Genomic DNA, 26,197 nt, shown 5'->3' on the forward strand with positions numbered 1-26,197 from the left:
ACACATTAAATATCGAAGTTTTCAGTGGCTTACAGGACAGTATTGCCGCAATTGAAACTTTAGATACGATGCATTGTTTGTATCTCCAATAGATCCAATTAAAAATCAGCAATGTTAGATGATCGACTTGAACCAATCAGGGCTGCGACCTGGAAAATCAAGTAAATCAATACACCAAGCAATAATTATCAGAACAAAAATAGCAGCAGAATGCAAAGACCAAACATCACAAGATAGCAAGACTACAGAACTCAGAAAAACGTATAGCAACACAGTCAAAACCAACACAAGACATAGCAATGCAACATAGTTAAACATAAGACAAAAGTAAAACGAAGCATATATACATAACACATAGCAACACAACATACATGAACACAACAAAATAGTAAAATAACATTAAACACAACACAAAACGTGTAAACAACGCAACAGCGTGAAGGACGTTGCGTGTTGAATAGTTTCTCTGTTGTTAACCACGTGACCACAGTTTGTCTACTAGCAGCCCAAGTTACCTCAGATAATTGTTTAACTGTGTTGAAAGGTTTCTCTTTTGTTAACTACGTGACCACAGTTTGTCTACTAGCAGCCCAAGCAGCCTTAAATAATTGTTTAACTGTGTTGAAAGGTTTCTCTTTTGTTAACTACGTGACCACAGTTTGTATACTAGCAGCCCAAGTTACTTTAGATAATTGTTTAACTGTGTTGAACAGTTTCTCTTTTGTTAACCACGTGACCACAGTTTGTCTACTAAAAGCCCAAGCTGCCTCAAATAATTGTTTAACTGTGTTGAAAGGTTTCTCTTTTGTTAACTACGTGACCACAGTTTGTCTACTAAAAGCCCAAGCTGCCTCAAATAATTGTTTAACCGTGTTGAAAGGTTTCTCTTTTGTTAACTACGTGACCACAGTTTGTCTACTAGCAGCCCAAGCAGCCTCAAATAATTGTTTAACTGTGTTGAAAGGTTTCTCTTTTGTTACCACGTGACTACAGTTTGTGTACTAGGAGACCAGGTTGCCTCAGATAATTGTTTAACCGTGTTGAAAGGTTTCTCTTTTGTTAACCACGTGACCACAGTTTGTCTACTAAAAGCCCAAGCTGCCTCAAATAATTGTTTAACTGTGTTGAAAGGTTTCTCTTTTGTTACCACGTGACTACAGTTTGTGTACTAAGAGCCCAAGCTGCCTCAGACAATTGTTTAACTGTGTTGAAAGGTTTCTCTTTTGTTACCACGTGACTACAGTTTGTGTACTAAAAGCCCAAGCTGCCTCAAATAATTGTTTAACTGTGTTGAAAGGTTTCTCTTTTGTTAACCACGTGACCACAGTTTGTCTACTAGCAGCCCAAGCTGCCTCAAATAATTGTTTAACTGTGTTGAAAGGTTTCTCTTTTGTTACCACGTGACTACAGTTTGTGTACTAAGAGCCCAAGCTGCCTCAGATAATTGTTTAACTGTGTTGAAAGGTTTCTCTTTTGTTACCACGTGACTACAGTTTGTGTACTAAAAGCCCAAGCTGCCTCAAATAATTGTTTAACTGTGTTGAAAGGTTTCTCTTTTGTTAACCACGTGACCACAGTTTGTCTACTAGCAGCCCAAGCTGCCTCAGACAATTGTTTAACTGTGTTGAAAGGTTTCTCTTTTGTTAACTACGTGACCACAGTTTGTCTACTAGCAGCCCAAGCAGCCTCAAATAATTGTTTAACTGTGTTGAAAGGTTTATCTTTTGTTACCACGTGACTACAGTTTGTGTACTAGGAGACCAGGTTGCCTCAGATAATTGTTTAACTGTGTTGAAAGGTTTCTCTTTTGTTACCACGTGACTACAGTTTGTATACTAGGAGACCAGGTTGCCTCAAATAATTGTTTAACTGTGTTGAAAGGTTTCTCTTTTGTTACCACGTGACTACAGTTTGTCTACTAGGAGCCCAAGCTGCCTCAGACATTTGTTTAACTGTGTTGAACAGTTTATCTTTTGTTAACCACGTGACCACAGTTTATCTACTAGGAGCCCAAGCTACCTCAGATAACTGTTTTACTGTGTTGAACAGTTTATCTTTTGTTAGCCACGTGACCACAGTTTGTCTACTAGGAGCCTAAGCTGCCTCAGATAATTGTTTTACTGTGTTGAACAGTTTATCTTTGGTTAACCACGTGACCGCAGTTTGTATACTAGGAGCCCAAGATGCCTCAGACAATTGTTTAACTGTGTTGAACAGTTTATCTTTTGTTAACCACGTGACCACAGTTTGTATACTAGGAGCCCAAGATGCCTCAGACAATTGTTTTACTGTGTTGAACAGTTTCTCTTTTGTTAACTACGTGACCGCAGTTTGTATACTAGGAGCCCAAGATGCCTCAGACAATTGTTTTACTGTGTTGAACAGTTTATCTTTTGTTAACCACGTGACCACAGTTTGTATACTAGGAGCCCAAGATGCCTTAGACAATTGTTTTACTGTGTTGAACAGTTTCTCTTTTGTTAACCACGTGACCACAGTTTGTATACTAGGAGCCCAAGATGCCTCAGACAATTGTTTTACTGTGTTGAACAGTTTATCTTTTGTTAACCACGTGACCACAGTTTGTATACTAGGAGCCCAAGATGCCTCAGACAATTTTTTAACTGTGTTGAACAGTTTCTCTTTTGTTAACCACGTGACCACAGTTTGTCTACTAGGAGCCCAAGCTGCCTCAGACAATTGTTTAACTGTGTTGAACAGTTTATCTTTTGTTAACCACGTGACCACAGTTTGTATACTAGGAGCCCAAGATGCCTCAGACAATTGTTTTACTGTGTTGAACAGTTTCTCTTTTGTTAACCACGTGACCACAGTTTGTATACTAGGAGCCCAAGATGCCTCAGACAATTGTTTAACTGTGTTGAACAGTTTCTCTTTTGTTAACCACGTGACCACAGTTGTCTACTAGCAGCCCAAGCTGCCTCAGAGATTAGTTTAACTGTGTTGAATAGTTTCTCTTTTGTTAACCACGTGACCACAGTTTGTCTACTAGGAGCCCAAGATGCCTCAGACAATCGTGTAACAGTTCTGAACGATCATCTAGCCTTCTCCTTGTTGCTATACATGATTTTGTGTAACAACTGTATTCTACCTGGTGTGAGCTATCTAAACAATGTATTCCTTCAAAATTTGTCTTATAGATATATTGTTGTAACACTTGTGCAATAGTATTGTTCAAAACGAAATAATATACAAAATTTTAACCCCAATGCTGCAGGTTATGATAGTTCATCTTTATAATACCGCGCATAAACAGTTAGCCTACACTGACAGTTTCATTGTAATGTTTTCTACGTTGTTTAACTTTTATCATAATGACAATTCCTTGGAGCACAATGTTTATCGGGTTTTTTGTAGTCTTCTCGTAAATGTATGTTTGTTGTCAGAAATTACATTAGGTGTTAATAATTATTAAGTAAAAAATTCAAATTTGAAATTAGCTAATTCAAATTTTACAATTATTTTGAATTTAAAACAATATTCTTAACAACAAATTATTTCAAAAGTTTACACCACCGATTCAGATACCCATGTTTTACACCCATGTTTTACACACCAGTCCCAGGATTATTGTAGGTTCTCTGTTGTCGTTGGGCAGTTTGTCCTTGTTAACCTGGCGCCAGTTATGACGTCACTTTGCTGAAACACGATTTACAAATCCGACCCCCATAACTTCTCATTCAAATATGACATTAAGAAAATATTGTTGGTACGGTTTTAGTATTTTAAGATTGATATAGCGTTTATAGACCAATTAGACTTTAAATACTTATTTATTACACTATCATTTGTAATTATTTTTATACAGCTTGAGAACTGCTTTTTAATAATAGCTTTTATTATTCAGGATTCAGTATAGGCTAATTATATTCTAAATATGAACGAGCGCCAACCATGGAAAATGCACGTGTCAAAATAGATTGATATTCCATCAAGGGTAAGTCTAAATATGGATAACTCCATTAACGAACTACAATGATGGGTTTGTGTATGGTGAGATTAAAAGTGAATAAATTACTGTTAGTGTTTTGTGAAGCTAGAGTCTCCACAAGGAAGTAATATCTTCTACAAGCTACTGCTTCAAGTATGTGTGTGTACTATGCAGTCACTGGTGGGCGATGATAGCTCTATTATATCCTCTATAGTCTATGCCTCCCACCCACTCAACTAAAACACCTCTCAGTATTTTGTGATAGCTATCCTAGGCAATAAAAAAATTATATACTGCATGTTTGTGTAAGTAGGTACATATCAACCAGTGATAGCTCTAATATGTTCTCTAATCCACTATTATACTACTTCACAAGTTTCCCTCTCAATTTTTTTACTTTTTGTGAAAGAACAGTAACAAATGATAGAGTTTGTTTTGTATTTAGAAATTCCCTATTTTAGTTATGGTATGTCAGAGAGTGATTTCAAGTTTGTATGTTTACATTATATTGAAAAAATTAAGAATTTCGACCTAAATTTCTCATATCTTGTGAAATATTTATTGTTTACGGTTTACGTTTATTTCACACACACCTTAATTGCACTTTTGCATTTGAGAACGCAACTGCTAAATGTTACGGAAATATCAAGGATGGGAAATTAACTGTAGAATATAAATATTTCCTTCATAATTAAATTAATACGCTTGGTGTAGAAATTGAGAAAATTTCGTTCGTTAACGCTCCGATCAAAGTCATTGCACCGTCTAATCAATTTGCCAAAAGTAATTACGGAAATTTAACGGCTCCAAGGTAAACTTTCTATCAGCTTTGGAATAATTATATATTTATCCTTAAAATATACGTTACAATCATAAAACATTGATAAACCTGTTGTCCTGCTGTGCTCCTTTGTTCCCAAACAATGAATATAACTCATGAACTACATCAATAAACACGTGCTGAGTGTTAAAACTCACACGGTTTCTGTCACCAGTGTTAGTGTTATCACTCCGGGCCGTTGGCGATGATAAGCAGAGGTCACTAATCAATTAGCCCCGGAGGTCAAGAGGTCAAGTGATAAGAGTGATAACACTTTACAGTCGGGTGTTGACCTCCGCCCACGGCCTCGCCGAGCCGCGTGTCCAATGTCAAGTGCTACAGTTGAACTCTTTTGACTTGGTATCCGGTCTCCTAGTTGACAGCCGTAGCTTACGAGTAATAAAGTGACGAAGGCAGCTTTAACGTTTTCCCAACGCATAATAGTCAAGTAAATGTAAATGTAGCAGAAATTTTCGAAATATTTTTGTTTAGTATCATGATTGTTAATTGTTTTATTTATGTTCTTAGTGTAAGTAATATTGTAAGTAAATAGTTAACCAATTCATATCACATGTGTTGTTAAATTCTAACATACTTCCTGCTATTCATGTCACTTGTTGGCGTTAAACACAGTCATAAACATCGTCCTTCTGCGAAAGGACGGACCCTTCCTCACCAGTTCTTAGAAATCTGTAACCACATACTGAGTGAGGGAGGAGTCTTTTGTCAGGGTATCATCGAGCGACATTGTTCGTTTACCATAGCTTGGGATAGGACGTGTGAGGCAGATCCCTCCACGTATTTCATTAGTTTAGTTCATCAATAGTACATTCGCATTAGTTCATTATAGCAATTTATTCATCACAGTTCATTTATACAGTCCACTAATATCAGTTGTTCATTTCCATATCAATAAATTCATAGTTCGTTTTTAAAGTGTCAGTTCTTTTTTTGTTACCAAAACATTGGCGCATCACGCGCCGCAACATGGTCCATCGAGCCGCGATTATGTATCAGTGATCGCGTGGAACAATCGTACCGTACACATTATAGTTTCGTAGTCGGAACGTGTCGAGCCGTCTCCGTCGCGACTTCAGTGAACAGTTCGTCTTCAAGTGACTCAGTGACCAGTGACTTAGTGTCCAGGGATTTAGTGTCCAGTGATTGGATTAACTCAGCTGCAGCACCGTAAGTCATTATCAACCTCATCACGTTCTGCTTCAAACAGCATTCATCTCTTTACAAGCCTATTTGCACACAAAGAATATGACAGAACAGCAGTTAAAAACATTATGCCAAAAGCGAGGACAGACCAAAGCCAAGCTTACTAGATTTAAAAAGTATGTAGATGCAATAGTAGATAATGACTTGTCCCAGTTAAAAAGTAGACTAGCCCTATTTCAACCTCTTGTACAAGAATTTGAACAGATACAAGGAGACATAGAACTTCTTGATTCTGAATCAGATCACGAAGCTGAAAGGGAATCGTTTGAAAACACTTATTTTGAATTGATTGCCCAAGCAGAAGCTCTCCTCACTGACAACCAACCAATTTCAACCCCATCTAGCTCGGTAGTTTCTAATAATTCATCAATTAGTGTAAAGTTGCCTACTATAAAACTCCCTACATTTGGTGGAAAATACGAGGAGTGGACATCGTTCCAAGAAATATTTCATTCTCTCGTCCATGACAACACGTCACTAACAGACACACAAAAGTTTCATTACCTCAAAACATCACTTCACGGTCCAGCTATCAGCGTCATAGAATCCTTAGAAGTTACCTCAGTAAACTACACGACTGCTTGGTCCCTACTTAAGGAAAGGTTTGAAAATAAAAGAATCCTCATCAACAATCACATAGCTTCTCTATACAACATCAACAAAATTGAAAGGGAATCTGGATTAGAGTTAAGATCATTAATAGATTCTGTAAACAAGCATTTACGTGCTCTAGAAAACCTAGGTCATCCAGTGCAAAGTTGGGATACTTTATTGATATTTACATTGACCAAGAAGCTTGACCACCCTACACTTAGACTTTGGGAGAGCCACATTGTATCGTCAGATGTACCAACATTCTCAAATTTCATAACATTCCTAAAATCTAGATGTCAAACATTAGAAGCAATCGACTTGAATCATAGCGATCAATCCACTAGTCCATATAGTCATAGCAACAAAATGCTACATCACAATAGACATAACACCATAAGCAATAGTCATAGCAAGCAGTCAAGTGGTAGTCCACATAGTTATAGCAACCAAATGCTACCTCACGTCAGACAACACACTACTCTAGTTACCAGCAGCAGTAGTGTAACATGTCCATATTGCAATGGCAATCACAAGATATTCCAATGTAATCAGTTCAAGTCACTGAAGCCCACAGACCGGTATTCCAGTATCAAGGAGCTAGGTATGTGCATAAACTGCTTCTCAAAATCACACAAAATTAAAGACTGTCAAGCAGGAGCCTGCAAAGTGTGTAACAATAAACACAACACAATGTTACATTTTGACTCGGACACTGAAAATCATCACATCATCGACCAATCTACAGAAGAACAACCAAACAATCATAGTACATCTTTCATGACAACAACACTTGCATCTCACTGTGACAACCTTCAAGTAGTACTACCCACTGCATTGGTCGACGTAGAAGATAATGAAGGCAACAAGCACCAATGCAGAGTACTATTAGATTCAGCTTCACAATCTAACTTCATCACAGAAAACATGGCAGATAAGTTAAGATTGCACAAACACAAAACGTCTACCATCGTAAGTGGGATCAGTGAACAACAGGCAAACACTTCTAGCTCTGTCGTCTGCAAACTTCATTCTCAACACACAGCTTACAAGACTTCAATAGACTGCCTAGTAATTCCAAAAATCACCCATCACCTACCACGTATAGAGATGAACACGGACAACTGGCAGATACCACCATCATTAAACTTAGCAGACTTTCGATTCAACACACCTGGTCCGATCGACATGCTTATCGGGGCCGAACTATTTTTCCATCTCTTGAACATAGGACAAATGAGGCTGCACCAAAATGGACCACTTCTTCAGAAGACATCTCTTGGATGGGTCGCTTCTGGAAAAGTTAAAACAAATCACAGTCCAACTCTACGTTCACACTGTCACCTCACCGTCAGCAACTACGGAGATATGTCTACACCTCATTCTGTCAACGCTACCAACTTAGGGAGGTCAGTGGATCAGCAATGGAGATCACAAGCCTCCAACTTCCATTCTAATCAGCGGGCGATCATCAGAGATGACAACCGACACTTCACCAGTGGGAAACTGCGAGGTCCATTGACGTCCATCTCCAAGCCCACAGCAAGGTCATGGTGGCCACAGTCAAGACAGCAACAGTGTCATCAAAACAGCTGTCAGCCACCACCGCACCATCACCATTGATCCTAGTGATATTGTGTCATGTGTCAACCAAAATGGTCAATCATAGTGAAAGTGAGTGATCAGTGTTGCACTTCATGTATATAGTGTAGCAATATTTCATGGTAGTCTAGTTATAATCGTTATTTATGATTTCAATTTAATTCATTGCATATTCATTTATCAACAAAGGCTAGTTAGGATTTATATCACGTTATAATGTAAAATATCAATTTTTACAATTATGTATTCATTTGTCAATATTGGATGATTTGGATTAGCATCAATCAATCGTGTTTAGAATTGGTTAAACAAAGTAGTCATTTTCATTATTTATTTAAATGTGTTTCTTTCGCTCAAGTACTTTGTTCATCGAATTGTTGCATTGCTGTTATAATTGTATTTCATAATCAATGTATGTGTATAGTATTTTAGTAATTTAATTTGAGCCTTTAGTATGAGTTTTATTTTTGTTAATCGTAACTTCAAACTGCTTTAGTTTAACATTTCATAAATCGTATATTTGTATAGCATTTTGCACATTATATAATATTATTATTGATTCATTAGTAAAAGTCTGTAGTTGATTAGTCTCCACCTTATAGTCAACATTCAAGGTTTTTATTTGCGTATCATCGCAATTGCCATTTTTATCGAATTGTTTGTAATTGCCCTTCTACAGTAACTTAACATATCAATTTTATTTAGGTTATAATCATTCAATATTTAAATAGTTGAAAGCATTCCCACTTTCAAGGGGGGAGAATGTTTAGTATCATGATTGTTAATTGTTTTATTTATGTTCTTAGTGTAAGTAATATTGTAAGTAAATAGTTAACCAATTCATATCACATGTGTTGTTAAATTCTAACATACTTCCTGCTATTCATGTCACTTGTTGGCGTTAAACACAGTCATAAACATCGTCCTTCTGCGAAAGGACGGACCCTTCCTCACCAGTTCTTAGAAATCTGTAACCACATACTGAGTGAGGGAGGAGTCTTTTGTCAGGGTATCATCGAGCGACATTGTTCGTTTACCATAGCTTGGGATAGGACGTGTGAGGCAGATCCCTCCACGTATTTCATTAGTTTAGTTCATCAATAGTACATTCGCATTAGTTCATTATAGCAATTTATTCATCACAGTTCATTTATACAGTCCACTAATATCAGTTGTTCATTTCCATATCAATAAATTCATAGTTCGTTTTTAAAGTGTCAGTTCTTTTTTTGTTACCAAAACATTGGCGCATCACGCGCCGCAACAATTTTAATTGAATTTGAGTAAAATGAGTAATTTAACAAAATGTGTTATTTGTATGTAATCTGAGATGAATATCAATTAATGTATCATTTTTTGTTTTAGGTAGACATCAGAGAACCTGCTTCTGTTTGGAATAAGGTATCAATCAATCAAATACATATCATTATATCTAGGCTATAGTGGTTGATCGTTGAATTATTAAATAAATGGAGTTTTTTGGGAATCATTCTGCATCTCCAGTTTTAACAGAATTTCTTGTCTTGTTTTACTAAATGATAAAACTTTAGGCCTTTTGGGGGATTATGGTACATTGTAGCACCATAACCACACCTGAAATTAAATAATAGGGGATTTTACCATAATTTTGTCTAGTGGTTCATTGACATTCTCTAAGGGTGGATAGCGATAGTTTCATCCACTGTGTCACATTTTTGAGATCCTTGTAAAAAATAATAAGCTCTTCTCATATTGAGATCGTTAAACAGTTTGATACGTAAAGATCGCCATCCACCAAGAGGAGGTAAAGAAATCACTAGACAAAATCAAGTCAAATTATTCTCTTATTCATATGTTAAGTCACTCAAGGGTTGAACTTCTACAAGCTGTCAAAACTTTACACCAAGTGCAGTTTCTTATGTATTGCAGCAGGGAACAAAGTCACAAATTGAAAAAAGTAAGCTGCAACTATAATAAACTATCTAACTCAAGTAGCATCAACAGCACACTAAATCTAAACGAACACCAATTAACGTTTACAAGAACGACCGGCATGACTGTGGTTCATGACACCGACTGGAGCTAATTACCAAAGAAAACACAAATTACACCTTTTTCTCAGAGAATAAAAGCGAGCGAGGCGATGTTTTGGTTTGTTTGTCTGGGGCGTCGTGACTCACCAAGGCCAAAGCATAGACAGGGAATAAAACCTGCGAGAGAAGCCAGACTTACAACACGGCGCTGTCAGTTGCGCAAACAGATCACAGATTCGGATCTGGATTGCATGGTGGAAATTACTCCCTGATACGCCACGGGCGAGAGGAAGGGTTAATGGTATAATAATGGGAGGTGCGTCGAGCGAGTAAAAGGAACAGAGAAAGGAACTTTGGGAGCGATCAGTCTGTGGCCTTGGTTGATGTAAGACTTGCTTCTTAAGAAATGGAGAAACATTAGGCCTATTTTGGGAGCTACGTTTGCTATTTAACATTCAACCTGATAAATTATTCTCCCAGTTAACATTTAGAACAGTTTTGGTGCCATCCAGTTGAAATTTTACGTTTTTAAGTATCTCTACATCACAGTTTTCACTGAAACCCGTATTCTTGTGTTATGATCTATTCCGACGACCCCTTTAAGAAGTCATTTTTTGAAGCCTGACGTTAGTGGAATTTAAATAACGCATGTGATGCAAGTTGAATACAAGCTTTCATGTCAAGTATTGTCTGACTTGATACGTTTTATTAGTTAGCACTTGCATTATTCGTCATATCGTGCAATCCTAGGGCTAGCTCTGAAATTAAATCTAGATAGAAGTCCTTAGCTTGTTTTATTGTTTGCAACTGGACCCTGCTGCCCACACGATATTAAATTAATAAGATGGTAGTGGATGAGAAACAGCAGGTATTTAGTACAGATGTACAAGTCATCTCACTCCATTATGCACTAATTCTTAATTCATATTCATCTTAAAATACGCACTTAAGTTCGCCGATTTTGAATGATTATCATTTATTTATATGTAACAATAGTTTATAGGTCTCTAAGTACTTAGTAAGATACTAAAGAATAATAGAATCTTCTGCAAAAAGACCTATCAGTAATTTTATAGGCACTCATCCAGAAAATGTTATACACTGAAACATGGACGATAGCACGAAATTCAACCTGACAACATAGTACGTAATGTTTAGGCCACAGGTGCCTCAAGGGTCCCTAACCTATTGAGACTGTCACTCCGCATAAGACAACACAGAGGTCCCTCAGTCACCTGATCTGACCGCTGTGTTAGGTTTTGGCGGTTCTGGTGAACCTTCCTTTGTCCGATGGTGATGGGGGCGTCATCTGATACAGTCATTGTCGGACGAGCTCATCCGACCGTTAAACAGTACAGCACGCACACACACACACACACACACACACGCACAAGCATTGACAGCTGTCGCGGCCAGGTGGTGGGAAATTGATATGCCCTCAGCCGCAACGTAACCAATCCACAAATACATCACATTATTGGTTTTGAAATAATATCGGACCTGGTTTAAAAGTATGGTTTCCTCGGGAATGTATCCAACGTTCACGGTTTACGTTCATTATTTCCGGCTCGCCCCTCCATCTACTTTATACGTACCTCCACTAGTAACTATTTATTCCATAGCTACATGCACATTCAAAGGCCCATGTCATCGGAGATACTCAGGGTTTAAAGAAAGCTACCAACATATAAAAAATAATAATAATAAAAATTACAGATTGAACACAATTCCCAATAAATTTGTTTGCCATCCCTATGAATCATGTGAGGGCTACTTTATTTAAGGTACAGTATGTATATTCCTAGTTTAGTAGTTTTCAGGTTATGATAAATTAATAAACAATTTGATTAACGCTAATACTCAACCTTTTATTCATGGAGCTTTTCGTTGTAGATATAAAAAGATCAAACATGTTTTAGATCTGGTTATCATTATAGATTATCTAATGCTATTTAAAGTCATGCTCGTATCTACATACAAGTTGAATATTTAAAGGGGGTTTTATTAATCGTAATTTTATTTTACCAACCTCAAACCATTTTAAGTAAACAAATCAACCTAATAAAATATAATTAAACAATTTGTTCCTGACCAAAGAAGTGATGAAATGCAAGGAAGACGGAACATGTATTTTGCTTATCTTATTGTAGGTGTTAAGAGTTTGAGATATAACAATTAGAGTTAGTTATACAGTGTACATTTAATACCTCAACTTCTGTATTCTCAGTACAAAGCATAAATTACTATGATAAACTATAAATCACTGTAATTTCAGCGTCCGTCAAAAGCTACTTTAATCTTCTAATCCCTCAATCTGAGGCGTCAAGTTATCTCTTGGACCCTAACTGACCACCCAGTCCGCTAACTTGAGAGCTGTTAGAGTTAGGTCAATAGTTACAGTGACAACTGATTGCTAGACGACCTGGAAAGACTGAAGATAAACTTTACTTTTAAACCAGAGTCATTCGTTCGACAGAACCATCACTCTTAGTTAGTGAACTGATAAGAGCTGTATTGGTAAGAGTCTATTGTTGATTAATTTGTGATCGGATTCAGTTGTAAATTATTCTTATGTTTATGCAGATTTTAGGACGTTTTTATAATTCCAGTGCACTTCACAATTGGAACTTATATTGATTGAAGAAAAACGGACCACAGCCTTCAAATTTTGTGGAATCGAACTGGACACATAATTTTCCAACACATCATTTTTTCATGGATTATTTCTTTCTTGTTATTTCACTAATTTAACCATTAAAATTTATCAAATAATCCAGTGACTGGCCTTTATATGTATTACAATCTAAGAGTAAAGTCGTAAAGTGCGTCCTTTGAAATTACCCTAAATAAAATCTTAAAAATATCACTCTGAAACGTTATTAAACACAAATCAAATTCGGCTCCAGGTTTTACAATAAACACTTTTATAACTAGTGATTTAAACAAAATAATACCACGTTGAATTAAAACATGATAACTAACAACATTTCGAAAATGAAAATTGGTTTTACGTTTCAACTCATAAATTATTATCCTCAGAATAGGATTAGTAATGCAGTAATATACTTAATCCATTTATTTTACATTCGGAATAAAGTCTTAACAACGTTTTATCCGTTTAGCTTTTAATTATATCAAGTGGCTCATTAATATGTTTAATCCTATGTTATTATCAATTGTATTATTATCAGTTTTTATTCCAAAGATATTGGATTATCATTTTGTATTTCTAGGGTTTCAAACAAGTTTAAAGGTTCAAGTATTCGTTTATGTGTCAACTATTTGAATATCTTTATATTATGATAGAAAAGTTTTTGTTAAACTAAAATATGAATGAAGAAGCTTTTATCGGGTAAATGTGTTTCAAACAACGCACTCAATGTTTTACAATAACACCATCTGTAAATTATAATTAAAAGTAATTATTTGTTCAAAACGTATAGATAAAAATACAGTAATATATCCTTATATGCTTCTTATAGTCGTACTTATCCTTAAACAGTTCGTATGAGCAAAGTAGACTGGTTCGAGTGAGAGTGAGACTGAACTGAAGTGCGGCTGACTGAAGGAGTTTCGACTTTGATCTTTGAATGCAGGACCTTATCTACAGTCGCAGCCAAACCTTGTGAGGCTCTCGCAGTTTGTAAAATATCTAATATCAGAACTGTTAGAGTTATAGTAAATTAATATTATAAAAAGGAGCAGGTCATGTAATTTAATGTTTCATTATGAGATCACGAAGTAATTCCCTTGCCAAAGGTGGAAAACTATAATTTTAACTGTTTACGGGAATGGGTTTATTTTTTATTAATATTATGATTTAATAAACCTGACTTTAAATTATAAACCAAAAGTTTAAATTTACAATGTCTGCGCTGTTTTCCTCTTTAACAATTATTCATAATGCATGAATTTACCCTTTATCTGATTGTCGTTACGCTTCGTGAGTTTCGTTAGAAAAACAGAACAAAACATAATGCATGCAATTACAGCGATGCCAAGGCTAATGATTGCAGGGCAATGCAATGCAAGCAGGAATGCAAGTGCATGGGAACAGCAGACGACGACGGTTTCCCGCCAAATGTGAGTCACTGTGATGTCATTGGCGGCAGATGGCCGGAGACCACGTGACCTTTGAGGTCAAGGTCAGCTGTAGGAGATCACGTGGGCTGTATAACCCCGCCGTCTCACTATCCTTTTAGCCATTTGCACACAGTTTAGAATAACGGAAAATTATTTGTTGTTCTTATCACAGTAAAACTTCACTTAACTCGACAATATTTGTGGGCCCAGAGAGAGGCTGTCGAGTTTAGGGGTTGTCGAGTTTTCGAGTTATCCAGAAGATTGAAACTCTTAATGGGTTTTGATAAATGAATACATAACAGACTAATTCTTACACATTAATTTATTAATTACATGAGTATTTTCACACAGTGAGTAAACAATCTTCAAAGAAATGACGAATATTCAACAATTAAAACTAAATGTTTTGAAAATTTGATTTCTGTGTGTGCTACGAGTATGTCAGCTGTTGACTGTCGAGAAGAGTCTGTCTGTCAGAATTGTCGGGTGTCGAGTTAGTGAGGTTTTACTGTACAACAAAGGATTAACGTAAATTACTAAATTATTATTAAATGAGACTAAATTATTATTAAATTAAATTACTAAAGACAAAATACGTATGACTCGTAAATTAACGGATTTAACATATACTATTGATCCGATAGTTATAGATCTATTGATAGTTTGTGGTTTGCGTCTCGGACTTGGTTTGCGGCAGGAACGGGTTCAATTCCCGGTTTATCCACATACACGAGAGGGATTTGGACCACTATCCCAAAAAAGCTGCAAATTATCAGTCATACAAAACGCTATCAGTCTAGAAACTAGCAAATAATTGTACAGCTATAAACATTAACAACCAACTTCTTCACCACGAAATCAATCCTGTGCATTTGCGAATAATATTGCCAATGTAATAGCAAGTATTTTTGTTCTGTGAATATTTTTGGAAATCAACCCAGTTTCCTTAAAATTAAATTACGAAACGAAGTAAGCAAATTTTATATGACTTTTAGTAAGAGATCATGTCATCAACTCTCAGATTTTTTTAGTGAACTTTATTTATGTTACACACCAACATTGTGTGTGCATACAGGATAGGTTATAGTTTTAGAATGTGCTCTTTTTCTAGTTAAGTGGACATCCAGCTAGATGTGAGCTCTGTAACACCGAATCATGGCATTACTATCAAATAGTAAATTGTTGGACAGAAGTCCCGCGTTCTATCCGCCAGACCAATAGTTCCCAATTACATTACCGAACCATAAGCCTGACAAAGGCCTAGCGACAATCCTGCAACTTGTCCATTAATTGTTTGTTAACACTTCAGACGAAACGGTCAACTTGGTAACATTTACACTTCTGAGGTAGTTTAGTTCATGTCACAAATATTCAAATAAAGGCAAATTGAAACGGACGAAGCAAATTACTTTCGTCTGCTTGAAAAGCTGCACAAGTTTTGAGAACAACTAATTAATTGCCTCTCTTGTTAAATCCTTTTAAATCCAACTGTTTATTTAGTAGATGTTTTCCTGAAAAAGTTATTAAATTTGTAAAATTTACCGTCATGATAAATATGTACATAATACCACTGAAAGTTAACGTTTGCACTTTTCTCGCTCATTTTTATTTCATGAGTGGTTCCCTTAAAAGTAATCAAAATTGTAAAACTTTCAATTTAAAATTATTTTGGAGAAAAACAAAATGTACACTGCAATTAAATGTACAAAGTTTTATCGTTGTAAACAAATTAGAATTGTTGAATACATCTTGGTTAAAGAGTTAGCAAAACGTCTTATGATGAACTAATAAAAGTAGACCATAAAACAAATTATATCTTTTGATTTAGTGTATAACATTGTAAACAAGTCGATTTGTCGAATGCTACCTAAGCACTTAAGACATTACACACATCATCTGACAAAGCAGTGATAAAACTCAATGTTTAGGTAAATCTGAAAAGATTTATTTCTTCAAGTCAACGTGAATCTATCTCAGTTTTACCAAAGAGACGTTAACATTGTTAATGTATACCAAGATAGTTCAAAAATGTTTTGAATTCACTATAGTGTGCATTTAGTTGTTAACTACCTAAACTTTAATGACGATTAGCGTGATCAATCTATTTTATAAAAATGAAAAGTCCAAATATTCAGTGATTGTGATTCTCATGTTTTTTTTTTTTTTTACAATTGATTCGTTTTTCAAATAGCTACACGTTTTTATTACAACATTTACTACTGTAAATAAGATTATCTTGTTGTCCTTTGTCTGTTAGGTAATAAGTTGTTTAACTGTGACAGTTTCAAATTTATGCGTAACTTATCAACAATAATAAGGAAAACTGTTTCAATTTAATTCAAACTAAACCCTGAATTCTTGTTGCATGAAACACTTCTAATCATCTGGCACTTACATATATGTAAATGGTCCATTCCTTAAATCCTAAACATAGATTACTTTTATTATTCATTGTGAATACTTGGCTGACAAAGCATGCTTACCGCCGTTAGAGGGTTGACTATACATAGTGGAAAAATAATACATATACATATAATACATCAGGGTTTTCACAAAGAATGTGCGTAAACAAAGGAACACACAATTCGTTGGTTAAATGTGTGAAATTAAGGATATGTAGCCCAGTAAAATGTATAATCTTTGTCATTAGTTTTTGGAACGTGCGAATTTTCTTCGTACAAATAACACATTAATGTTACCTATTGACCTGTTTTACACATTGACATTTCATCGACATTTAAATGAGATATCAACATCAACCCATATAATTATTTTCAATTTAACCAGTCAGCACAATTATTGATTCGAGTCAAGTAAGTGATTGGTCTCAAACATTTGATTGGTCTGAGAGTCTGAAGGAACTCCCAGAAGCAGTTTCCCGCCAAGACATGACGTCACCGGACAGATGAGTTGAAGATCCTCCGCAAGGTCAAGTGTCGATGGACCAGTCACTTCACCACTTCACTGCACATTATGTAACTAACTGTCACTCATGCTAACACCAGTCGACAGTAATGCATTACCTTGGGAGGAAGATCTTAGATTCTAATAATTTGTTGAGGGAATTAAATTAAGTATTTTTATATAGGATAATTATTTTCAACCTTGGCCACGTCGAAATGATATGCAGTATATACACAATTGTGCGTTGCTAACCCAGCAGTTAGTTAGCGTGAAAAGCTTTGGTGTGTGAGGGACAGGTTCGACTCCCGACGTATCCGGAAAATTCAAAAGATTTCAATCACTTTTCCTTGAATGCCATTGAGATTTTTCATAGAAATTGCACAAAGATGGATACAAAAAATACACATAAATTTACCTTTTTGTAAAAGGAACCATCTTTCCCTATTAAGTGCTTGCGTTGTACATCATAATAGGGTACTCTATAATGAATGTGTACTTGTTACTTAAATAAATGGAATGTGTTATTGAATCCAGGGGCTCGTTAGCTTCTTTTTTCATAATTTTGAAAATAATCCCGATAGATTACATAAACTTTTAGCACCTATATTTTCATAATATGTCGATTCAAAATGTTTATGATAAATTAATTATTATCATACAAGCAGTTTCGAAAAACTCATTCATGTCCTTGACATATTACGTATAAATGAGTGGTAAATTTTCGTGTAGTTGAAATAATGTTATCATTACATTGATTACTACATGGACTGGTTCATAGCTTTTACTCACCGTGTGAAATATTTATTTTTGTTTAAAGGATGTGTTATGCTGTGTAAGGGTGTGTCATACAAAAGAACATGTGTTATTTTAGCATATATTAACCGAAGGAGTTCTTTTTAGCACAATTAAAGACTTAACTGTGTTACAAACACCCAAGGCTAAAAACACACCATAAATAATAGCAACATCATTAATAAACTTGTACCCAAACAAGTTGTCAGTTGCAGAAAGCCTGTATTGTGTAGTGAACGGTGCGAGGTGCGGTTGAAGTAAACACTCATATTTTATACCGCATTCGTTAATTAATTAAGTGCAAGATACAATGCCTTTGCCAGCACACCACCCGTAACGCTAACAAACTGTTACATTCATGGGTAGTCCAGTAGCTATAGTGTCATGGCGAATTGGATTGTAACGGAAATACATTGTGGACAAATTGATCAGTCACTAAAAGAACTGGAAACAGTTTAGAAATTGACACAATTAAACTTAAAATCAATCGGATATTATGTTTAAAAAGTCACCCAAAAAATTACACTAAGTAACGTTAGTTTAGATTTAATAGAATACAGTAGTATCATTGACTTTATATCTAAACGTGTGGATATAATTTCAACGGTAGTATAAAATTATAAAAGGCAGATTGTTTGTTTCAGTTGAACATGGAAAAAAAGACAATAAAAATTACAATTGAAACTGACAGAGATATTTTTCATAAGAAACGTCATTTCACCTAAAAAAAATTGTTAGCCTTGAAGTTTTTTCAGGTTTAACTTTAAATATTATATAAGTCATAAATACTGATACTAAAATTAAAACATTGTGTGTCGTCAACTCACTGATTTTTGCCTAATAAATAAAAAAATACGTAAATCGTTTTGATAAACTGTAAGAACTACGTAATTTATTTGCTTCATTTCCTTATCGTACTCCTTTCACACTTTTTGAATTTATTTTAATTTTTCAAAATTGTATTTTTTTATTACAATAAAACACTATAAAATAAGTGGTAGTATTATCCTTTTATAAACAATAAAGGGAGTGGAGATAAAAAGTGATGAAATACTTTAAACCAATCCTCTTTGGCGCCAAATAAAATTACGAAGCTTCCCATGAGGAGGTTCCATCAAACTTTTGCATTAATTGTTACCAACTTAGCAGACAAAATATCCCAACTCTAGCTGCTGTATTTCTTCACAGGGGCATGAGACTTAGTCTTACATTAGTCAAGATGTATTGTTTGAACTCCATTTTACAATAAGAGCCTGTAGAGCAAATTATAATTAAATCTTTACTAATACCTCCTTGCATGTATAAAATATCAGATTGTTATTTTTACCAAATAAAAAAATATTCATAAAGAATAAAAGGAGAGAAAGACGAATTATGGACAGTTTCAGATTGTGCAGACATATGAAAATTCACAAGCGGTCGAAAGAAGATATATCACGAATGTAAATGTTTCCTCACTCTCCCTTAATGAATCATATTCATACTACTTCCAGAAAAACGTCATTCATGATACCGTGCGCTGTAAATTTTTATACGTAGTGTTATTGATTATAAATTATAAATTTTATTATTTATTATTTAAAAGTTTAAATCCCCAAATATATTTTTGAGTCTTTTTGTTATTGTTGATCACAGTACATTATCTGCAGAACGACAGGCCATTTTATAGTTAATCACAGACTGTCTCTTTAGTGCGACATGCCTAGCGAATTGGTGGGCCAGTACATTATCTGCAGTGCGACAGGTCTATCGTATTGTTAATCACAGTTTATCTCTTCAGTACGACATACATAATGTATTGGTGGGCACAGTACATTATCTGCAGTGCGACAGGTATATCGTATTGTTAATCACAGTTTATCTCTTCAGTGCGACATACATAATGTATTGGTGGGCACAGTTAATTATCTGCAGTGCGACAGGTCTATTGCAATGTTAATTTACAGTCCATCTCTCCAGTGAGACATATTTAGTGTATTGGTGGGCACAGTACATTATCTGCAGTGCGACAGGTCTATCGTATTGTTAATCACAGTTTATCTCTTCAGTGCGACATACATAATGTATTGGTGGGCACAGTACATTATCTACAGTGTGACAGGTCTATTGTATTGTTAATTTACAGTCCATCTCTCCAGTGCGACATACTTAGTGTATTGGTGGGCACAGTACATTATCTGCAGTGCGACAGGTCTATTTTATTGTTAATTTACAGTCCATCTCACCAGTGCGACATACCTAGTGTAATGGTGGGCACAGTTAATTATCTGCAGTGCGACAGGTCTATTGTAATGTTAATTTACAGTCCATCTCTCCAGTGCGACATACTTAGTGTATTGGTGGGCACAGTACATTATCTGCAGTGCGACAGGTCTATTCTATTGTTAATTTTCAATCCATCTCTCCAGTGCTACATACCTAGTGTATTGGTGGACACACAGTACATTATCTGCAGTGCGACAGGTCTATTGTATTGTTAATTTACAGTCCATCTCTCCAGTGCGATAGACCTAGTGTATTGGTGGGCAAAGTACATTATCTGCTGTGCGACAGGTCTATTATATTGTTAATCACAGTCCATCTCTTCAGTGCGACATACCTAATGTATTGGTGGAAACAGTGCATACACAGTACGATGCTATGTATTGTTATGTACTTATGACGTTTGATTCCTGCTACTTACCCTACAAAACAAATGTCAATTTATAAAAAAAAAACCATACTTCGTAATATTGTGAATGTTTTTTTACCAAAATCTTGATAAGAAAATTGTTTATCAAATTTAAAATGTCTACTAACACATAGTGCCTGTTGAACTGACTTAATTGAACAAATTAATAAGTTTAACGTACAATTTTCAAACACACGTAAAATAACAGTTCAAATACAGTATGAGTAGTATATATGTAACATTTTATATGTTAGTCATGTTATACACAGTTACCTAAATCTTAAATGATCATCATGAAACGTGTTCTAAACATATAAGTTCATAGATGTCGTATAATATGGTGTTTATTATTATATTTTAGTATTAATTTTTGTCTCTAGCAGTCACTTAGTTATTTAATTTAAAAAATAAATGTTTTCATCACACATAAAAGGTTATAGTTATTATATTTTAATAAACACAATTACCGTCTAATAACGGCAGATAACATCAAAGTATCAACCATAACCCTGGGATGCGTTATTAATTACAAAATACAAAACACCCGTAGCAAATGCGAGAAAAGAGAGGAAGAGATTTTACTCATCATTAATTGTCCTGTTGTGGCAGCCCTGCAAGGGGCACTTAATTAATGAACAGGACGGAGTAAAATATCCGGGTTTACCTCATTGCTGCAGGGCTACCAACATGATATCACCAATGTTGTGGCTGATTTGAAGTTAACATTTTATTAGACCTAGTTACACGTGGATGTATTCTGTTACATTTAGGCCTCGTTTATAGAGTCTCGTAGAGTGAGGGGTTTGCAGTTATTTTAAATGAGAATGTCTCATCAAACCTTTTAGTTCTCATTAAAAAATAAATAAGTTAATTAAAATTTGTTTAAATTTTCCTATCTTACATTTTAAATTATTTTGTACAGCTTTAGAACAAAAAACACGACAACAAATCATAGTCTTAGTAATTTTTTTTTAAATTTATTTTTTTAGGGTGGTTCTCCATAATTTTTTAAAGATGTACTTCCTTGAAATTTTAAGTCGTTCCTCATTTAAATACTCAGAAAATCTGGCAAGTTTGTTCTAAAAATCTATCGAACAAAAATATAATGATTAAGATATAAAAAAATCACACGTGTAGTTAATTTTATCGATTGAAAATATTTTTATTTTTTATTAGATTTTCCTTCTTTATCTAAAAGTAAAAATAAATTATTTTAAAATGTAAACTCTAACAATCTTTAATTATAACTAATATAGCGTGGATTGGACTAAATAAATAAATCATGAGTGTTCAAGGATGATTTCAATGTTTTCGAGCGATGGGATAAACATTTCACATCTATTTGGTGTATCTTAATCAAAATCACAAATATTTACAAAACCCACATTTTAGGTTAAGGGGGCACCAATTAACAAATCAAACTCAAAAATGTATTTTGAGAAAACAAGAAAATACTTTAACTGAGTAAAACGTCTATGGAAACAAGAGAGTCTGTGATTTATGTTTTGTAAATTAGTTGAAGTTGCAGTGACGTTTTCTGCATAACTGCCAACACAACTCACTGTTTTGTTCTTTATTAATGGACCTCGCCAACAGCTGAAACACGAAAAGCTTTACATTAAACTTATGTCTGCTTTCACAAAACTGTTCAAAAGAGAAACTCGTTATGGAGGGTTTAACGTTCAGAAACTTTATTGGGATTCATTGCTATACTCGACTGTCAAACTTGTTAAACATTCTTTCATCCTCAGAAAAATCTTGATAACAAGTCATCTCCCATAAATAACAATTGTCTGTGTTTATTTATGTATGTGTCCGAATAATAACAATATATTGAATATACTCTTTTTTTTAGATAGATAAGTGTGTTTGGGCATTGCTCGCCTTGTTGAAATAAGGAGAATTGGGGAGTCCTTGTCACATTAGTTAAAAAAAAAAAATTAAATATAAAAAATAACAGAACAAAGTTTCCTATTTCCGACGTTTCATCGCAGAAATATCATATTAGTATCATATGAAGTTATCATATAAAGTTATCAAGGATAACCTTTCCTGTATTAAAGGGCTCCTTGTATGGTTTTCGATCACTAGATGTATTTTTGAACCCCTCAAGAAAAGAGTGATAAATTGTAAATTGAACTTTTGGTGGAGGTTCAATAAATAATTGACGTCAAGAAGCTTTCTGTCATTTGATGAGAACTAATGCCTTGGAATAGCGTTTTTGTACAACCCTTCCTCTCCTCCCCAACCCCTAATGACATGTTGCTACCCTCTTGTCCTATCATCTGTTTTTACTTCACCACACAAGACAATATCCCGTGGACTTAGTCTAGTTTCTATCTCTATTGTACAAACAATGTTCCTATATGCTGAACTATCTTTTAAACACGCTCTTTTGGATTAATTACATTTCTTTTTCATATTTGAATATGTATTATAAAATGAATTCATTTGTCAGATTAAATATTTTGAGGTATATTGTGTACTTTTAAAATCATCACAAAAAATAATTGTTGTATTGTTTTATGAATGTTTACCAATTATTGTTCTTTGTCTTAAATAATTTGTAACTGAACCAACCCCGGGAGGAAAAAAGCGACCGGGTGCTCGAATTTCAGCATCCCAGCTGGGATGCACAAAAACGATGAGCGTCCGGTGGCTTTTTTAGCATCCGACGCTGGCTTCCCTAGTCTAATCGCCCCCACTTGATTTAATGCATCAGTAGGTCCCGGATGCCAGCATCCTAGTGTAATCGTATCCGCGGCGCATTATATCGGCTGCTAGCATCCGTAACGCTCTCTTTCGACATGTGCGCGCGCACGAAGTTTGACCACGTAGCTGACTAGTGTGCTCCCCTGCTGTCTGCACGTGGTGTCGTCTTGAGTGATTATTGTGTCTAGTATATCTTTAGGCCTAGTGTGTTTTGTGATGGGAAGTGAAATGTTTGATAAGGTGAACGAAAGTGTTTTGGATGACGTAGGAAATGCTCCTACGGAAGGCTTGTTTCTGGAAGAACCGGGACCTGAGCTCAATACTGAAAACAAAATTAGGCCAAAGACTAAAGAAAAAGAACCAGAATTGAAGGAGAAAAAGAAAGAAGAAGAGTTGAAACGCATAGAAAAATTTGTTGATAACAAATTGGACGTAGAACAATTAATATGTGAAGTGGAAAAACATCCTTGTATTTGGGATAGTAGGTTAGAAAGCTACGCCAACAAAAATTACAAACTGAGTGCGTGGAGAGCTGTCGTTGCTTCAGTCATTGGGGATTTTGAAGAGTTGACACTGTATGAAAGGGATGAAATTCGTAAGTAATTCTAGTATTTCTGCTAAGTTTACCTACATTTTAGTTCAAATACCGGTATCTAGTTTATTTACCAACTGCCACGGAACGGCTCACTCTTCAGAAACAAAGTAGTCAGCGAACTTGTCCCGCAGCTTTCCTCACAATGTTCTAGATTAATATCATACAAACCGTCAATACTTAGACAGCCTTCAACTCTACACCCATCTCTGTGCCGAATAAAGTTGTGCAGCACACACCACTTCTTGCACGACAGAGACGGTAATTGAAAGCTATTTTCTTTTCTGATAGTAATTTTCCTGCATACGGCCTACGATGTTGTTAGAGAGCCCAAATCTGCCATCTCCTACAAACACATATACCATTGCCCCATAAATGAGGTTTTTGGTGATGGTACGTTCAGTGACCTTTCCTGAAGCAGTCTATAAAACGTGCTTACTTTCCACACTGTAGAATCTGCAGACTTTCCGAATAAAACCAAGGCGATTTAAGTAAATTTGTAAGAATCTTCCCACATTGCAATTAAAACTAAGGATAAATAGTTTTATTACTGTAGTGATAATACGATGAACCACTGTCTTTTGGATTTTTAACTCTAAAGATTTCCCCATCAATATCTCCATTACAATGAGGAAAATTAATTTCCTCATAACATTCTGTAGCCGTTTTCAACCAAAACTTATCACAAAAATGTGAAAAGCATGCTGTTTTTAGACGTTTCCAAATTGGGTTGGTAACTTCCTGGACAATCCCATATATAGAAGGGTAACTCAGTCGATACTGGTATCCTAGGTCAGCCATTGAGTTTCCGAATCTGGGGTAGCGAAATACCTGTAAAGAAATAAGTTTCTTTACAGTTCAATATTCAAGCATACTTTATAATAATGTAAATTATGAATAAAAGTCAAATGGAGAGTAATAGGCCTACTACAGAGTTTAACTAGGGCTCATTTTTAGAAATTCCAATATACTTTTAATAAAATAAAAAACTTTTGGCCAAATGTAAACTATTACAAATATGCGCTGTTTTTAATATGTTACTGTTTTAATGCGTATTTTTTTTAATTTCAGGCAAAATTGTCATGAAAAAATGGAAACATGTCCGTGGTAGCTATGCTAGGGAGATTGTCAAAAGGAAGTCAGAAAAAAAATCTGGAATTGTTAGTAAACCTCGAAAGCAATATATGTACTTTGAACAACTTCGCTTCTTAGATTCTGTATCCAAAAAAACGTTAGATTCAATTATTTATTCAAATGACAATGCCTCTGAAACAGAATTAGAAACTACAGAAGGGTTGGGACATGAAACAAGAACTGACAAAACTGACAGACAGAAGAAAACAAAGCGGAAAAATAAACTGCAATACGACGAGTTAATTGAAGTATTAAAAAAGAGAGTCATCAGTGTAGGTACAGTGCAAGAGAGGAGTGAAGAACCTGATGGGGACAAATTATTCCTTCTGTCATTGTTACCAGAGATGAAGCTTATACCACAGGACAGGAAGTTAAAAGTTCGGTCAGATATTCTCTCAGTGATAGCGAATGCACAGTCTCTAACAGCACCATATATCCCCTCCACTCCTTGCCCCCCTCAACAGTCAAATCATAACCAACCTCCGTTCGTTTTTCCAACCTCTCAATTTCAATCAGGCAATCCTGCTCATTTATCAACAACCCGCCCTGATTCACATCCAAAACCAACGGTTAATGCCTCGTTTAAGCAACAACATCAGATCCTTTCTTTTGATCCTAAAAATATCAAGAACTAGTGGGATGCTAGCATCCCGGACACCAGCATTCCGGACACCAGCATCCCGGACACCAGCATTCGGGACACCAGAATACCCGACACCGGCATTCCGGACTCCAGCATCCCGGACACCAGCATTCTGGACACAATCATCCCGGACACCATCATCCCGGACGCCAGCATCCTAGTATAATCGTTCAGTTCCTCTTAATTTATCTTGTAGGTATATTTTTGTTAAGTAAGAAATAAAATATCTCGCCTAGGTTCCGAAGACATCTAAATTTCTAATCACTTTTGAATATCCGAACGTAAAAATTGGATTAAAAATCTTTATTAAGAATACATTCTTAAATAAGTTGATATTTCAGTGTGAATCAGTTTAATTTTTTATTGACATTATACTATTTGTTTTTATATATATATAATGATGATGAAGATATATACAATTTATTCCCGTAAACTATTTTTTTTGTCATTACCATTTATTATCTA

General features: G+C 35.2%; 2 protein-coding genes across 2 annotated transcripts in view; both read left to right on the plus strand.

Annotated features, from left to right (window-relative positions):
• LOC128987486 (brain tumor protein) overlaps positions 1 to 26,197 on the plus strand; it is a 331,844-nt gene that overhangs the window by 19,821 nt on the left and 285,826 nt on the right. The window lies entirely within an intron of this gene.
• On the plus strand, positions 6,039 to 8,210 carry LOC128984426 (uncharacterized). Its single transcript, XM_054403745.1, has one exon. It carries the CDS (start codon positions 6,039 to 6,041, stop codon positions 8,208 to 8,210), a length of 2,172 nt encoding a protein of 723 aa, XP_054259720.1.

Source organism: Macrosteles quadrilineatus, unplaced genomic scaffold, assembly GCF_028750875.1.
Source record: "Macrosteles quadrilineatus isolate MER2022 unplaced genomic scaffold, UCM_ALF_1.0 Scaffold_2__2_contigs__length_208266976, whole genome shotgun sequence".
In the NCBI taxonomy this organism is placed as follows: domain Eukaryota; kingdom Metazoa; phylum Arthropoda; class Insecta; order Hemiptera; family Cicadellidae; genus Macrosteles; species Macrosteles quadrilineatus.